Source organism: Lemur catta, chromosome 14 (genome assembly GCF_020740605.2).
Source record: "Lemur catta isolate mLemCat1 chromosome 14, mLemCat1.pri, whole genome shotgun sequence".
In the NCBI taxonomy this organism is placed as follows: domain Eukaryota; kingdom Metazoa; phylum Chordata; class Mammalia; order Primates; family Lemuridae; genus Lemur; species Lemur catta.
In genome coordinates this window covers 31,796,825-31,813,220 of record NC_059141.1, presented here as the reverse complement: position 1 = coordinate 31,813,220, position 16,396 = coordinate 31,796,825, and the positions used below count along the sequence as shown (strand labels likewise).

General features: G+C 37.9%; 1 protein-coding gene across 1 annotated transcript; it reads left to right on the top strand.

Annotated features, from left to right (window-relative positions):
* The first annotated feature begins 6,991 nt into the window (after positions 1-6,991).
* LOC123649834 (interferon-induced protein with tetratricopeptide repeats 1-like) lies at positions 6,992-16,055 on the top strand. The gene is made up of 2 exons (XM_045568056.1): positions 6,992-7,165; positions 14,457-16,055. The coding sequence occupies exons 1-2, from the start codon at positions 7,161-7,163 to the stop codon at positions 15,886-15,888; spliced, it is 1,437 nt and encodes a 478-aa protein (XP_045424012.1). The 5' UTR covers positions 6,992-7,160; the 3' UTR covers positions 15,889-16,055.
* The last annotated feature ends 341 nt before the right edge of the window (positions 16,056-16,396 follow it).

Genomic DNA, 16,396 nt, shown 5'->3' with positions numbered 1-16,396 from the left:
AGTTCCGTGCTCATTGGCCAAGGCTGATTAATACTGGTTTGGGCACCTATCATCAGCTGGACCAACAAGCATCCTTTTCCTTATGATTTTGCCGTTGGAATGAACAGCTTCCATCCTCAGTCTAGCTGGTGTTCCAAACAGAGGAGACTTAAACAGGGAAGGTTCCTATTCTATGAGGCCGGGATCACTCATCAGCAACAATATCTAAGTGCAAAACAAATGAGCAAAGAAGAAAGTTAGAAAGAAGGAGGGGACTTTGGGAGTTCTACAGCATTCTAGCCAGAGTTCTGTTTCCTAAGGCCCTAATGTGGCCAGGACTTCCTGGTCAGTGAGCCAAGCCTATAACTGTACAATAAATTCAAACTTTTGTTCATATTTGTCCAGCTGCTGGTAATCACTAGGGATCTGTTACATGGGATCCAAACACATTGCTGGACATTTATTCACACCTAAGAAAACTTCAAATGTATTAAGGGAAGACAAATAAAGGAAAAAGCTGTTTGGGATGTGCAGGCTGAAAATGACATTTATACCTTAATGCAGTTTTTAAGTACTTGATGGCTGGTGTGTATTATAATATATTCTCCCTTTTTTCCCTATCCAAAAAGATTCAGTAAAATTTGCTAAGGTCACAAATTCTTTAAGTGTACTTTCTTGGTGACATTCAAAAAATATGTGTAGTCCATGTTTGGGTGGAAATAGAAAAATGCAGAACCAACTTATGCAGCCCTAGAAGGCCTGAGCAAAGGAAGCCATGGGAATATAAACCCTACCAGGTATTTTTAAATTTTTATTTCTTTATTTTTATAGATGGGGTCTCACTATGTTGCCCAGACTGGAGTGCAGTGGCTATTCACAAGTGTGATCATAGTGCACTTCTGGGCTCAAGCCTCCTGCCTCACCTTCTGAGTAGCTGGGAATACAGATGGGCACCACCATGTCTGGCTTCCTACTAAGAATTTTTTTTAAATACTAAGAAGCTGCTACACCTACAGGCCATGGAATTGGAAGGTTGGCTTATGCTACTTGGATTCCTGAGAACTGGGATTGACCAATGATGAGAGGGGTAAGATGGGAGAGAGGGGGTCATTCAGATGACAACTGGGGAACACACAAGTAACACTCTTTTCAACTTTATTGATACTAAGCAAAGAACAGATTTATTGGATTCAACCAGAGGAAACTACTACTGTAAATAAGGTGTGACTCAGGCTCACCTAGCCTCTCTTTGAATTCCTGTGACTGAATTACCTGTGACTGCCACAGAGCCACTTATAGGGGTAGATTTACCTCCACTCATAGAACAAATCTAAACAAGAAACCTGAGGAAATATTTCTACTGATTAGAAAACACACAGACAATGTTCTTCCAACCAAACAACTCTAAGCTTTTGGTTTGGTTCAGTTCGGTAGCTGTTACTAAACTGATAGGTCTTGTTCCGTAGTAGCTACTAGCTGGTCTTGGCAAAAAGAAGTAATAGTCCGTAGTCCTCTTGGCTGAATTCAGTACAAATGTAATAATATTTCTCAGCTAGTTGGTAAGTTACCAGGAAACTAGGTTTTATTTCACCAAATTCATTCATTAACTAATATTGAAACCTTCCCTCCATTCCAGGTACTGGAACTGAAATCTATTTCCCTAGCAACTGAATCTACTTAACAGAGTTTATGAGTTTGTAGTGGGGTGTGTGTGTGTGTAAGTCCTAACACAAGCTATTTTAACATCAACTCTCCTCACCCTGGAAACATGCAAGGGACTTGATGAACAGTCATGGGTTGGCTGAGTATGTTGTAAGTGCTGTTCTATCAGTGGCTCCTACATGCAGTACACACCAGAGGAGAACAGGGGGAAACTGGTGGGTATATAAAAGCTCATGTCTACCTGCTTATATTAAAACGAAAACAATGGAAGGATAAATGAAGTTTTGAAATGGTTATCTATGAGAAAGGGAAGGAAAAGGAAAGACGGATGGCAATAGGAGCTAGAATTCCCTGTATTTGTTTTTGGAGCCATGTCAAGATTTTACCTCATTATAAAACAAAATGCATATTTAAAAAAGCAATCCTCATATGCACGCTAAAGTGTTATATCAATTAACTGTCCTGATTGCCCTTTTATGCAGCAACAAAAAATAAGATAAACAAATGGATGAATAGATATGTGATAAAGTAAATATGGTAAGCTGTTAACTGCAGGATCTGGATATATGGGTTCTATTTGTAAAATTCTCCCAACTTTTCTCTTTGCTTGGCAATGTACATAACAAAATGTTTAGATAAAAAAGGCAAATATCAATATCTAAAAAATAAAGCAAACCGAGATAAATGAGCCAAAATATATGTGGAATGGAGGATAAAATAACATACAGAAGACAGATTCCAAGTGATTCATAATATACTGTAATTTGACTCTTTAATAAGATAGAGCTTATGGACAAAAATAACATGGGAAAAACTCTTAAGCTTTGGTCGGCAATTATTCTGGAGGTATTCTGTTGATTTTGTTATTCTGAGATCATTGTTAGTGCATTGTCAAATAAATTATATGAATAATTAAGTTGGTATCGTTGTGAAAGGGAATTTTCATTTTGAGAGGAAAAATACACAGATGTAAGATCAATTAGGTTAAGTAAAAATCCTGTGTGCCTGAATTTGTAAGATGAGCTCATGTCATATTTTATCTTCAAAATATACATACAGTACCAATGTCATTTTCCTAGTTTTACTACAGTACTTGGGGAAGTTGGATGAAAAGTACATAGGACCTTTCCTGCAACTTCTTGTGAGTCTATAATTGTTTCAAAATAAGCCTGAAATGTAAAAAAAAAAAAAAAAATGATAAAAATTCTGGTAGTACTTAAATATGTTGCCGTAAGCCAAATTGTGGGTCAAGGTGGGCTGTGTTGTCCCTTGGAGACCCATGAGAAGATGTGAAAATCATCAGATTTGCATTCACAACAAAGAACTTCTGGTGTCTAAGTCCTTTCTCCATGGATGTGATTAGAAATAGTTTAGGAATAATCTCAAAAACCAAGAGCATAGTTTTCTTGTAGTGGTCAAAACACTGAGAATTCATTTTTCTTTTTTTTTTTTTTTTGAGACAGAGTCTTGCTCTGTTGGCCAGGCTAAAGTGCAATGTCTTCATCACAGCTCACTGCAGTCTCAAACTCCTGGGCTCAAAAGATCCTCCTGTCTCAGCTTCCCGCAGAATAGCTGAGACTACAGGCATGCACCACCACACCAGGCTTTTTTTTTTTTTTTTTTAATAGAGACGGGTCTCACTTCTGCTCAAGCTGGTCTCCAGAGCTTAAGCGATCCTCCCACCTGGGCCTCCCAGAGTGCTAGTATTACAGGTGTGAGCCACAGTACCCACCCTGAAAATTACATTTTTAAGAAAATAGGCTCTAACTAAGAATATCTCTGTGATTGAATAAATTGAGAAGAGTATATAATATTTAATTAACAGAGATATCCCAATTGTTAAGTGCTAAATTATAAACTATGAAGAGAAATATCTATAAACCTGACTTTTATGATGCATTGGAAAGTTTAAGGAAAATCAAAGATGCTGGAAAGTGTAAATGGATTGATGGCTTCAGTTAAGCCTTTGGTTTTTATGATTCTAGCATGAAAGCATCCTGTGCATCTCTCATGGTCACTACAATGCTTTTATTTATCTATGATTACTAAAAATGGGTACAGAAGCAATTTCTACGATACATGCTGATGAGGATGCCTGGGAAGAGATGGAAGCCCAACTGTGGAAAGTAGCGCCACCTAGAGGTCAAATTTGTTTCTTACAAGAAACCAGCTTTTCCATAGGTAACCAGGTCACCAGACCCTGTTCTGTTACATGGCCTTTAGGAAGCTGACAAAGGATTTTAGACTACAAGTGATGGCCTTGGAAAAGATAGGGAAAAACTTGTATGGTACACATTTCTTAGTAAATTGTGATTGAATATGTGAGAGAAATGGCTCAGCAACTGTAGGTTATAATAAAAAAAAAAAACACTCAGAATTGCATTCTTTTTCCACACCCTCCTGTGAATCAAGAAGAGACTAAGGAGCTCATTACCTACTACATAGGTGAGGAAACAAGGCAGAATAACACAGATACTGAATCTGAGCCTCAAAGAAAGGCAAGTGAAGTGGGTGCAGGGATTGAGTCCCAGATCCCTCAACCAGAGAATTTCAGATGCACAATAGACACCAAGGACCATCTAGGCCCTGGTTCCCAGCCCAGGTGTACATGAAAATCACCTGCAGATTTCTTTTCATACTGAGCTGTGGGCCCATTCCTAGAGATGTGTTCAATTGCTCTGGCATGGGGCTTAGGTAGCTAATCTGAAAATCCCCCTGGTGATTCTAATGTGCAGTAAAGGTTGAGATCTGCAAATCTATTCCAAATAACTTAATTATCAGCTGAGAAAAATGCGGTTCATAGAGGTGAAGTGGCTTTATCATAACTGGTCAGTCACTCGCAGAGTTGGTTTTAGACTCTTAGAAATGGACTCATAACTTGGTGCTAACGTTTAGTTTTCTGAAAGTTTCATTTTCTCCAGTTCCCATTTTCTTATCTGCAAACACACACACACACACACACTTTGTTGGCCATTTCCTCTGTCCTTTGTCCTTCATGGGTTTGTTTATCCCAAAAACACACTGAGCATTATTCTGAATACCTAATCAGCCTGGACCAGAACCCCATGGAGCCATAACTGCTGCCAAATTCACAGCAATGACAAAATAAACACTTTGTTCCCTTCTCTGCATGCCATCTAATGCACTGGAAAATGGCAAACCCAATTGTTTCTTTCCCTAATAATTTCAAAGACGTCTTGCTACCAAAAAAGAGAGGTTTTCTAATTCATTTATTTTAGCATTTGCTTATAGCCGGAACATTTATCTAAGTACATGATAAAACCTGTCTTATTAATTCAGAAATTCTTATTTGTGTGGAACTTTCTAACTAGTTGTGGATGTCTCTGTGGAAACTAACAGAATTCGTGAGACGGGAGAGGAACCAGGCAGGGGGAGTTGAGCAGAAATGATTTAGATTTGGCAGTGTGTCCAAGTAAATGTTTCTAAGAAGAAAACATTCTTGCACTTACTCTTCTGCTTTTTATCTTAAAAGACAAAGTAGGTAGCTTCTTTAAAAGGAAGGATTATTTTAAACTTGATGGCTGAAAAGAATAATACTAATTAATAATAATAATAATAGTTACCTCTTACTTGCATACTTCTATGTGCCAGGTAGTTGCTAAGCATTTAAACTCAAATTCCATGAACTACAGTTGAGATTGAGTTGGAATTTGATTCAGAATGTGGGTGTCCATGCTGTAGCAATACAGGGCTCTCTATTCCAAGCCATAACACCTGGCTTTTACCTCCTACCCAAGGGATCAGCAGTTAGGAGGCTTTCTTGGTATTGGCCTCTTTCCTTCATTCCTAAAACAGGTTGGTTGTTCATTTCTGACAAGCTGAAACCAAAAACCACAACCAGAAGCCTTGTTACTTACTTAGGAGTAGATTTTTTTATATATTTTAGTAGGTTTCAATTTCCCTTTTTTTTGTAGTCATCCAGAATCCAGCCAACTTCTACACTAGGCAACAATGGACTGATGCTCTTCTATAGGGTATGAGGTTGATCTGGTTCCAAATGCTGGCCAGTCACTGGGTTTCTGCAGCACAAGAAACACCTATGGTCCCAGATCCACAGTTCTTGGTAACCTGGTTTCATGTCATTCATTACCCACCTGGAAGCCCCTTAAACACTGCACATGGTGTTTGCCTCTTGACTCTTGACAGCACAGCTGTGGACAAAAGAATGTTCACCTCTTTCAGAACTTTCCATCTCTTATCTCTAATTCCCTATTTCTCTCAGCCAACTGTTTGAGATTTTTCTGTGAATAAACTATGTCTGCTTTTATTATTTTCAGGCTACAGGAAAAACTATGGCTGACAATGGCACCCAAATAAATATGATGTAGGTCCAGCAGTTTCCATATTCAGCTTTCCAGGGAAGCAAGTATCATTGTTTCCTCTCAATAAGGGGATTTTCTGTGTTTAAATTAAAACGGAGGCTGGGAGTGTGTTTGCTTTGCATAAGCTGCTGGAGATAGCACATGTATCAGGAGAGCGGAGTTATTTCTGGCAAAAAATAGGGAGATGGAGAAGCTTGGCAGACACTGGTAATAAGAACCAAACCTGTTCCCAGGATCAGTCTCAGGACAGCCTTGGTCTTCTTAACTTCTCACTATGAGCACAGAAGATTACCTGGGCCCATTAGGCCATGCCAGGGTGTCATGGCACCAAGAGGACTGGACATAGCTATGATAATCTTCCATAGCTACAATAATCATCTCTGGTGAATCAGAACACCTTAGATGGCTAGAACAGAGAGCATTGAAAGTAAGAAAAATATTTTCATTAAGGTCTAACATGTTTTGTTTGAAGACTCAAGATGCTAGCACATACATTTTTTCCGTTCCTATGAATAAGGAAGAGGTTACAAGCTGCTTATTGTCATTGACCATTCTCCAGAAGGGTATGTAAAGACCTAGGACAGTTGTTAAGTCACAACTTCTCAGAGAATGGCAGCAAATTTAGGTTAAGACTCCTGTTCAGAGACTTACAGAATTTTATACCGTAAAATTAACAATCCCTGGTTCTAGACAGGCAAACAGAGGCACAGATGGAATGGCATGACTTCTGCAAGTGCACACAGCCAATTTGCACAAGCCTCCCTGGCTCTAGGTTCAGTGGACTCTGCACCAACTAGCATCTCCCAGCTCCCAGGTTTGTTCAAGGCCAGGGGATGGGAAATAGCACATCAGTAACACTGATTTTCCCAGCCTTCTCACAGTCATTTTTCAAAACAGAATCAAGAAAGCCATCACCGTTTAAGTTTCATTTTCCCTGAGCAGGAATTCTGCTAGCTTTAGTTTCACTTTCTACTTTCGGTTTCCGTCTTGGTTTCCAACATCTAATTGCAATGACACACCCACAGCTTACGTCATTGGTTGCTGTTTAGCTTCTTATATATCCATGTCCTGGGGGTTAAACTTCTCTGAGACTCCACAAGACAGACTGGCTGGATCTCAGAGGAGCCCGTTGGCTACACAAAACACTGCAGAGCTGCTGCCTACTTCACAGCAACCATGAGGTGAGGATTTCTCTGCTTCTCTGCCATAATGTCTAAAGTTTCTGAAAAAATGTTGATCAAATACCATCTCAACAGTTTTGGTCTTAGTGAGGGTCACGTTTCCTAGTTTGAGTATCTGCATATGGACTGTATGTGCATGGGCGTGGGGGTGCTTCAGTGTGTGTACATTCATGCATACATAAATTGTTTTATTAATGCATTTTTACTTTTGTTACCATGGGCCTGAGGAAGCTTGGCTATGCCTCATGCTATAGCCCAAAGAAGGGGAGGGAAACAGGGAAGGAGTTTTGTAGGAAGGGAGAAAATGATCCCACTATTGGAGATTCTCACTTACTCCCACCATACTCATTCCCACCATACTCACTTCTGTCTGATCTGGGGAAGGAACGGACAGTTTGTCTGGGTAGAGACATTGCTTTCTCCTGGCTCCTCACTACAGAGAAAAAGCAGGATCCACACGACTGTGAAAGCCACAGGCCTGGAGCCTCTCAGATGTCTTGAGAGAAATATTATGGGAACGTGGTGAGAGAAGCTCACAGCCTTCCTCTATAGGCTTCCTGTCTCACTTTCTGCACTGCTGGGCTCCTAGGTTAGGCCTTCTCAGTTGAACAGGATTTATGATTAGCAGATTACTTCTTCCCTGGAAAAGCCAGGCACTCAGCAGATCCTAGACATCCTCCTTTCCATAGGTCTTGGCTGGAGCTCTGTGCTCGGAAACATCCATATCTTCCTTACCTAAAGGGCCTAATGTGGGAGCTTTTATATTGTCCAAACTGAATCTTCATTCAAGTAACCCCTGATATCAGCTGATAAAAAAACTATTAATTAATATTGACTTGCATATTTCCCCTTAGTGCTCTCCTCCAGTGGACAAAATTCCGAAGGGGCAAAAGTTCCAGAAAATGCACCATTGCAGGCCTATGATCAACTCTCCTCCATAAACAGAGTTGTTACTGATAGTTAAAATAATAATAAAAGAATAATAGTAAATGTTATAAAAGTAGCTGTCACTTCCTGAATGCTTATTAAGTGCTAGCCTGGCTTCTAAAAGTATTATGTAAATTATTACATTTAATCCTCAAAAGAAACCTATGAGTTTCTTCTGAGGCAGGTACTTACACAGTCATGCATCCTTTAACAATGGGGTTACATTGTGAGAAATGTATCCTTAGGTGATTTCATCATTGTGCAAACGTGATAGAGTATGCTTACACCAACCCAGGTAGTGTAGCCCACCACACATGTAGGCTATGTTATATTGCCCATTGCTCCTAGGCTGCAAACCTGTACAGCATGTTATTATACTGAGTACTGTAAGTAACTGTAACACAATGCTAAGTATTTGTATATGTAAACATATCTAAACATAGAAAAGGTACAGTGAAAATAAAGTATTAAAATCTTATGGGACCACCGCCATTTGTGTGGTCATCACTTTCAGACTGAAACATCATTATGCAGTGCATGGATGGATTATCCTGATTTTGCAATAAGGAATGTTAGATTTAGAAATGTTAAGATCACACAGACAATAAGTGGCAGCACTGGGATATGAACCAGTGTCTCTAAATTCAATGATATTTTATTAAACCTTTAAACCAATGTTTCTGAAAGGGTGCCAGTGGGGGTTCACGAGATCATTTCAGATGTCATACTAATTAGCTTTTATGTTTATTTCAATATGGACTAGGAAATATGGGGCTGTCTGGAAAGTATCCATCCATGTAATATGAGATATAGTATTGAATGGAAAAATAGTATTTCATATTGTATATGACAAATAGTATACACACACACACATACACACACATCTATACACACACACACCTGTAAAATTTGCAGAATTTCTATTCAGGTTAGCAATATGATTTTTTTTATTGTGAAAAAATACATATAAGATAAAATTTATTATTTTAACTATTTTAAAGTATACAATTTAGTGGTATTTAGTATATTTCTATGTTGTACAACTATCATCACTAGTTCAAGAATATTTTTGTCACTATGAGGAGAAACTCCATGCTCATTAAGCAGTCACTCCCTCTACTTGTCCCTTTCCTCAGGCCCCAGCAACCATTAATCTGCTTTCTGTCTCTATGGGTTTGCCTATTGTGGATATTTCATATAAACAGAAACATACAATATGTGGCTGTAGTGAATTCTTATAATTTTATATTGCCTTAGCATCCATTTTGAATAGGAAGTTGGGCTTTCTCGTACCAGAATCAGAGCTTGGTCACCCTTGACATAGTTTCAGATTCTCCATCTCCTCCCAGTTCCTCAATGTGATTGATTCAGATACTTGCCTTACATAACCACCTCCTGGTGATCACTTTGCTACGGAACAACTAGATACAACCTACTTGACTCTCCCCACTGACCCCCCACACTCCACATGTACTGGGCGGTTAAGCCGCAGTAACCACCTCTCAGTCACACCATGACCCCTTGGTACTTGCACCTGCTTGCTGTAAATACACCAATTAGAGCTCTCTGCAGGAAACCCACCTAGGTTACTCTCTGGACTCCAATAAGGCTTGGCCTATGGATTCTTCACTCTCTCACTCCCCATCTGCTGGTTGAGCATGTATGTCTTCAGCATGTATGTAAATAATAAACTGCTTCTGCTATTTCATGTGCCTTTTTTAGTAGCCTGTTTTGTGTCTCACATGACCAATACACCTGAATCAAACTTCTTTCCAGGTCAAGGATTTCCTAGAGAGTGACTGTCTTGGTAGGAATAAACTGGACACAGGTTAGAAAAGAGCCACAAGGGCATCTGCCAATATAAACTAGTCTCCTGTGAGAAGAGCACCTGGTCATAGGTCAGACACTTAGGCATTAGCCTATCCACCAGGATAAAGAATTATCCCATGAAAGGCACACTGGAAACATCCACAACCAAATCCCCTGGAGCTCCATCAGGACAGGGCTATAGTTTATAGCCACTCTCATGAGGGCAACCTCAAAATCAAATTAGAAAAAAAAATTAGAGGCTTTATGGGTTGGCTTATTTTATTTAACATAATGTTTTCAAGGTTCATCCATGTCATAGCTTACATCAGTATTTCATTCCTTTTTATAGCTAAGTAATATTCCATTTTATGGATATACTGCACTTTGTCTATACATTCACCAGTTGATGAACATTTGGGTTGTTTCCATCTTTCAGTAATTGTGAAGAGTGCTGCTGTGAACATCTGTGTACAAGTTTTTGTTTGAATATTTGTTGTTAACTAATTTAAGTATATAACCAGGTGTGGAATATATCCAGGAATATATACCCAAGTCATATACTAATTCTACGTTTAACTTATTGAGGGACCATCTAACTGTTTTCCATAGCACCCGTACCATATTGCATTCCCACCAGCAATGTATGAGGCTTCCAATTTCCCCACATCCTTGCTGTCTTAGTCCTTTTAGTGTTGCTGTAACAGAGTATGTGAGGTTGGATAGTTTGTGAAGAAAACTATATAAAGACACTTCTTTACAACTCACTTTTCTCAGTTAACTGTATATTATGAAAGTCCCTCAATTCAACTAGCTTTGATCTAATTCATTCAGTCTAGTGGCTGTATAATATTCTATGGTATACATATACCATAATTTATTTAACCATTCTCTATTATTTCCAGTTTGTTGCTGATATATACAATGTTTTAATGAATATTCTTGAACATACATCCTTATGTATTAGTGTTTTTATCCATGATATAGATTTCATGGGGTGGAATTACTTTGTTGAAGGAAATGCATATTTTCTATCTTAATGACCATTATCAGCTTGGTCTTCATAAAGGCCATAACAATTCATGGTTGCAGAAATTATGTCCTCGCCCATTTAAAATTTTGCCAGTCTGAATGGAATAAAGTTATAAATCACTGTTTATTTTATTTGCATTTCCCTAATGGCTAAGGGCTTAGGGCATCTTTTTTCATGTTTATTGGCCATTCCTATTTTCTCTTCCACAAATTATCTATTCATAGTGATTTCTGTTTTGTCTGTTATTACCAATTTGCAAACGCACTTTATATATTACAGAATCACAATCTTCTCCATCTGTATTACAAATATTTCCCACATTCTTGTTATTTTCATATTTACCTTGCTTAGGACACCTTTGCCACAATTAAATTTTATTTTTTTTTATTATAGTAAGGTATACATAACATAAAGGTTACCATTTTAACCATTTTTAAGTGTACAGTTCTATGACATTAAGTACATTCACTTCATTGTGCAACCATCACCACCATCCATCTCCAGAATTTTTTCATCTTCCCAAACTGAAACTCTATACCCATTAAGCACTAACTCCCCATTCTCCTCTCCCAGCCCCTGGTAATCACTGTTATACTTTCTGTCTCTATAAATGTGATGACTCTAGGTACCTTATATAAATGGAATCACACAATATTTGTCCTTTTGTACTTTTGTAACTGGCTTATTTCACTTAGCATAATGTCTTCAAGGTTTATCTATGTTGTAGCATGTATCAGAATGTTCTTTCTTTTTAGTGCTGAAAAATATTCCATTGTATGTATATATCACATTTTGTTTATCCATTCATCCATTAATGGACACTTAAGTCACTTCTACTTTTTGGCTATTATGAATAATGCTGGCATGAATATGGGTATATAAATATCTGTTTAAGTCTCTGCTTTCACTTCCTTTGGGTACATAACCAAAAGTGCAATTCCTGGATCATCTAGTAATTCTATGGTTAACTTTTGAGGAAAAACCATATCATTTTCCACAGTGGCTGCCCTTTTTTTACATTTCCACCAGCAGCATACAAGTGTTCGAATTTCTCCACATCTCACCAATGCTTGTTATTTCCTCTTTTGTTTTTTGAGGGTTTTTTTTGAATATATATATATATATATATATATATATATATATATATATATATATATATAGTGGCCATCCTAATGAACATGAAGTGTATTTTGTTGTGGTTTTGATTTACATTTTATAAATTTGATTAGTTATGTTGAACATCTTTTCCTACGCTTACTGGCTATTTATATATTTTCATTGGAGAAATGCCTATTCAAGTCCTTTGCCTGCTTTTTAATCAGTTTGTTGTTGGTGTTATTGCTAAGCTATAGAGGTTCTTTATATATTCTAGATATTAATCCTTTATCAGATACATGATTTGGAAATATTTTCTATCATTCTGTGAGTCATCTTATAACTCTCTTGATAGTGTCCTTTGAGGATCCAAAATTTTTAATTTCAATGAAGTCCACTTATCTATTTTTATTGTTGTTGCCTATGATTTTGATATCATATCCAAGAAATCATGGGCAAATCCAATGTCATGAAGATTTTTTCTTAAGTTTTCTTCTGAGTTTTATAATTTTAGGTCATACATTTAGGTCTTTGATCCATTTTGAGTTAATTTTTGTATATAGTATAAGGTAAGGGTCCAACTGTATCCTATTGCATCTGGATATTCAGTTTTCCCAGACCATTTATTGAAAAGACTGTCCTTTCCCCAACAAATGGTCTTGACACTCTTGTCAAAAATCATTTTGCCATTGTTATGGACTGAATTACGTGCCCCCCACCAAATTCATACGTTGAACCCTTTACCCTCAACATGACTGTATGTGAAGATAGGGTCTAAAAGGAGGCCATAAAGGGTAAGTGAAGTCATAAGGGTGGGGCCTTGATCCAGTAGAGTTGGTGTCCTTATAAGAAGAGGAAGAGATGTCAGAGCTCTCTTTCTTTCTATGCCACCAAGGAAAGGCTATGTAAGGATACAGAGAGAAAGTGGTCATCTGTAAGCCAGGAAGAGAGTCTTCTCCAGGAACCAAATTGTCCATCACCTTGATCTAAGACTTCTAGCCTCTAGAACTATGACAAAATAAATTTCTGTTGTTTAAGCCACCCAGTCTACGGTCATAACCAGCCTGAGCCGACTAATACAACCATGTATGTGAGGATTTATTTCAGGGCTCTCTATTCTATTCCATTGGTTTATATGTCTGTCTTTATTCCAGTACCATAATGTTTTGATTACTGTAGCTTTGTGGTAAGTTTTAAAATCAAGAGGTATGAGATGTCCAACTTTGTTCTTCTTTTCAAAATTGTTTTGGCTATTTGGGATCCCTTGAGATTCCATGTGAATTTGAGGTTGAGTTTTTCCATTTCTGCATTAAAAAAATGTTATTGTGATTTTGATTGAGATTGCATTGAATTGACATCTTAACAATATTATGTCTTCTAATCCATGAACAAAGGATGTCTTTCCATTTATTTGTGTCTTCTTTACTTCTTACAACAACGTTTTATAGTTCTCAGTGTACAAGTCTTTTGCCTCCTTGGTTAAGTATACTCCTAAATATTTTATGCTTTTTGATATTGATGTAAACGGGATTGTTTTTTAATTTTTCTTTTGGATTGTTCATCAGTGTTTAGAAACACAACTAGTTTTCACATGTTGATTTTGAATCCTGCAACTTTGCTGAATTTGTTTATTAGTTCTAACAGTTTATATGTGAAATCTTTAGGATTTTCTGCATATAAGATTGTATCATTTGTGAATAAAGAATTTTACTTCTTTACCAATTTGGATGTCTTTTATTTCTTATTCTTTCCTAATTGCTCTGTCTAGGACTTCCAGTATTATGTTGAAAGTGGGTATCCTTTTGTTGTTCCTGATCTTGGAGGAAAATCTTTCGGTTTTTCACTATTGACTATGATGTTAGTTGTGGATATTTCACTTGTGGCCTTTATTGTGTTGAAATAGTTTCCTTCTATAAGTAGTATATTGAGTGTTTTATCATAAAAGGGTGTTGAATCTTGTCAAATGCTTTTTCTGCATCAATTGATGTGTCATGTGATTTCTTTCCCATTATTCTATTAATGTGGTATATTACATTGATTTTTGTACATTGCATTATTCTTTTGTATGATATTCTCTATTTATGTGACATTCTTGAAATGACAAAATTACAGAGATGAAGAACAAATTAGAACAAATTAGTGGTTACCAAGGGCTAGGGATGTTTAGGGGGTGCAGGTGAGGAGGTGACAGGTGTGATCCTAAAGGGTTAGCATGAGGGAGATATGATGCTGACAGAGTAATTCTGTATCTTGATTAAGGCGCTGGTTTCATGAGTTCACTCATGTGAAAAAATGACACAGAACTATGCACACACATTGTTGTTGTACCATGGAAATCCAAGAATAAGCACTAAAATACAAAATGTTTTATCCAGCTTTTTTCTTTTTGCTGTTCCTCTCCTAACAAAGAATCTGCTTTTGTTTTTGCAGTAAGAATGCTGATGATCATCAGGTCAAGGATAATCTGGTTCAGTTGAGATGTCACTTCACATGGGGGTTGGATATTGAAGACTCTGAAATGCCTGACTTAGAAAACAGGGTCTTGGAGCAGATTGAGTTCCTAGACAGCAAATACAATGTGGGAATACACAACCTGCTGGCCTATGTGAAACACCTGAAAGGCCAGAATGAGGAAGCCCTGAAGAGCTTGAAAGAAGCTGAAGACTTAAGTCAGAGAGAGCGCCCTGGCCAATCAGACGTGAGAAGTGTGGTGACCTGGGGCAACTTCGCCTGGGTGTATTACCACATGGGCAGACTGGCAGACGTCCAGACTTACCTGGACAAGGTGGAGGACACTTGCAAGAAGTTTGCAAATCTCTTCCGCTACAGCATGGAATGTCCTGAGATGGACTGTGAGGAAGGATGGGCCCTGCTGAAGTGTGGAGGAAAGAATTATGAACGAGCCAAGGCCTGCTTTGAAAAGGCTCTGGAAGTGGCCCCCGAAAACCCTGAGTTCAACACTGGGTATGCAATCACTGCCTATCGCTTGGATGGCTTTAAATCAGCAGTAAAAGGTCACGAGGGGTTTTCTTTGCACCCCCTAAGGAAGGCTGTCAGGCTAAATCCAGATGATACATATGTTAAGGTTCTCCTTGCCCTGAAGCTTCAGGATGAAGGACAAGAAGCTGAAGGAGAAAAGTACATTAAAGAAGCTCTGGACAACATGACCTCACAGACCTATGTTTTTCGATATGCGGCTAAGTTTTACCGAAAAAGAGGCTCTCCAGATAAAGCTCTTCAGCTCTTACAAATGGCCTTGCAGGCAACACCCACTTCTGCCTTCCTGCATCACCAGATAGGGCTTTGCCACAAGGCACAAATGATACAAATAAAGACAGCTACAAACATGCAGCCTACAGGGCAGGATAGAGAAAAGGTAAACAGATTTGTTCAATGGGCTATCGGTGAATTTGAAAAAGCTTTAACACTAAAGCCCACATTTGAGTTGGCCTACGTTGACCTGGCAAAAATGTATATGGAAGCTGGCGAATACAGAAAAGCTGAAGACACTTTTCAGAAAGTGTTATGCATGAAACCTGTTGTAGAAGAAACACTTCAAGAGGCACATTTCCACTATGGCAAATTTCAGGAATTTCAAAAGAAATCTGAAGTCAATGCAATTATCCATTACTTAAAAGCAATAAAAATAGGAAAGGCCTCATTTTCAAAGGATAAAAGTATCAATTCTTTGAAGAAATTGGTTTTAAAGAGACTTCAGAGAAATGCATCAGACGTGGAAAGCTTAAGCATCCTCGGGTTTGTCGACAAATTGCAAGGAAATATGAATGAAGCTCTAGACTACTATGAGCGGGCCCTCAGACGGGCTACTGACTTTGATAACTCAGTGGGACAAAGTCCCTAGGCACTGAAATATCAGCTGCTTTCACATTTCATCTGGTTTTAGGTTAACATGTACTAATCATCTTTTCTGCTTGCTGCTTTCAGAAACGTATTATATAACTTCACTGTAATGATGTAATTTTTGAACAATTACACAAATCTAATAAAATATTAGTTGTATTCAGAAATAATGATATAGAATATGTGTGTGAGAGAGAAACAAACCATTTGTATAAATGCTATACTGTAGAAAAAAATCTTGTTGGATAGATTTGTAGCAAATAAAACATTACCCTTATATACACTAAAATGTTTAATTGATTCATTTTATCAACAGTTTTCAGTGCTAAGACACTGAAACTGGGTGAAACACCCCACTGAAACACTGGGGTGAACAGGTGGACATTTTTACCAAACCTCATTCAGTTTACAATCTAGTGAGAAAGACAGACAGTAAAATAAATACACAATCAATTAAAGGTCAGCTTTCACTGTGAAGATGTTTTGTGTAATTCAGTGTCAAATTGTTG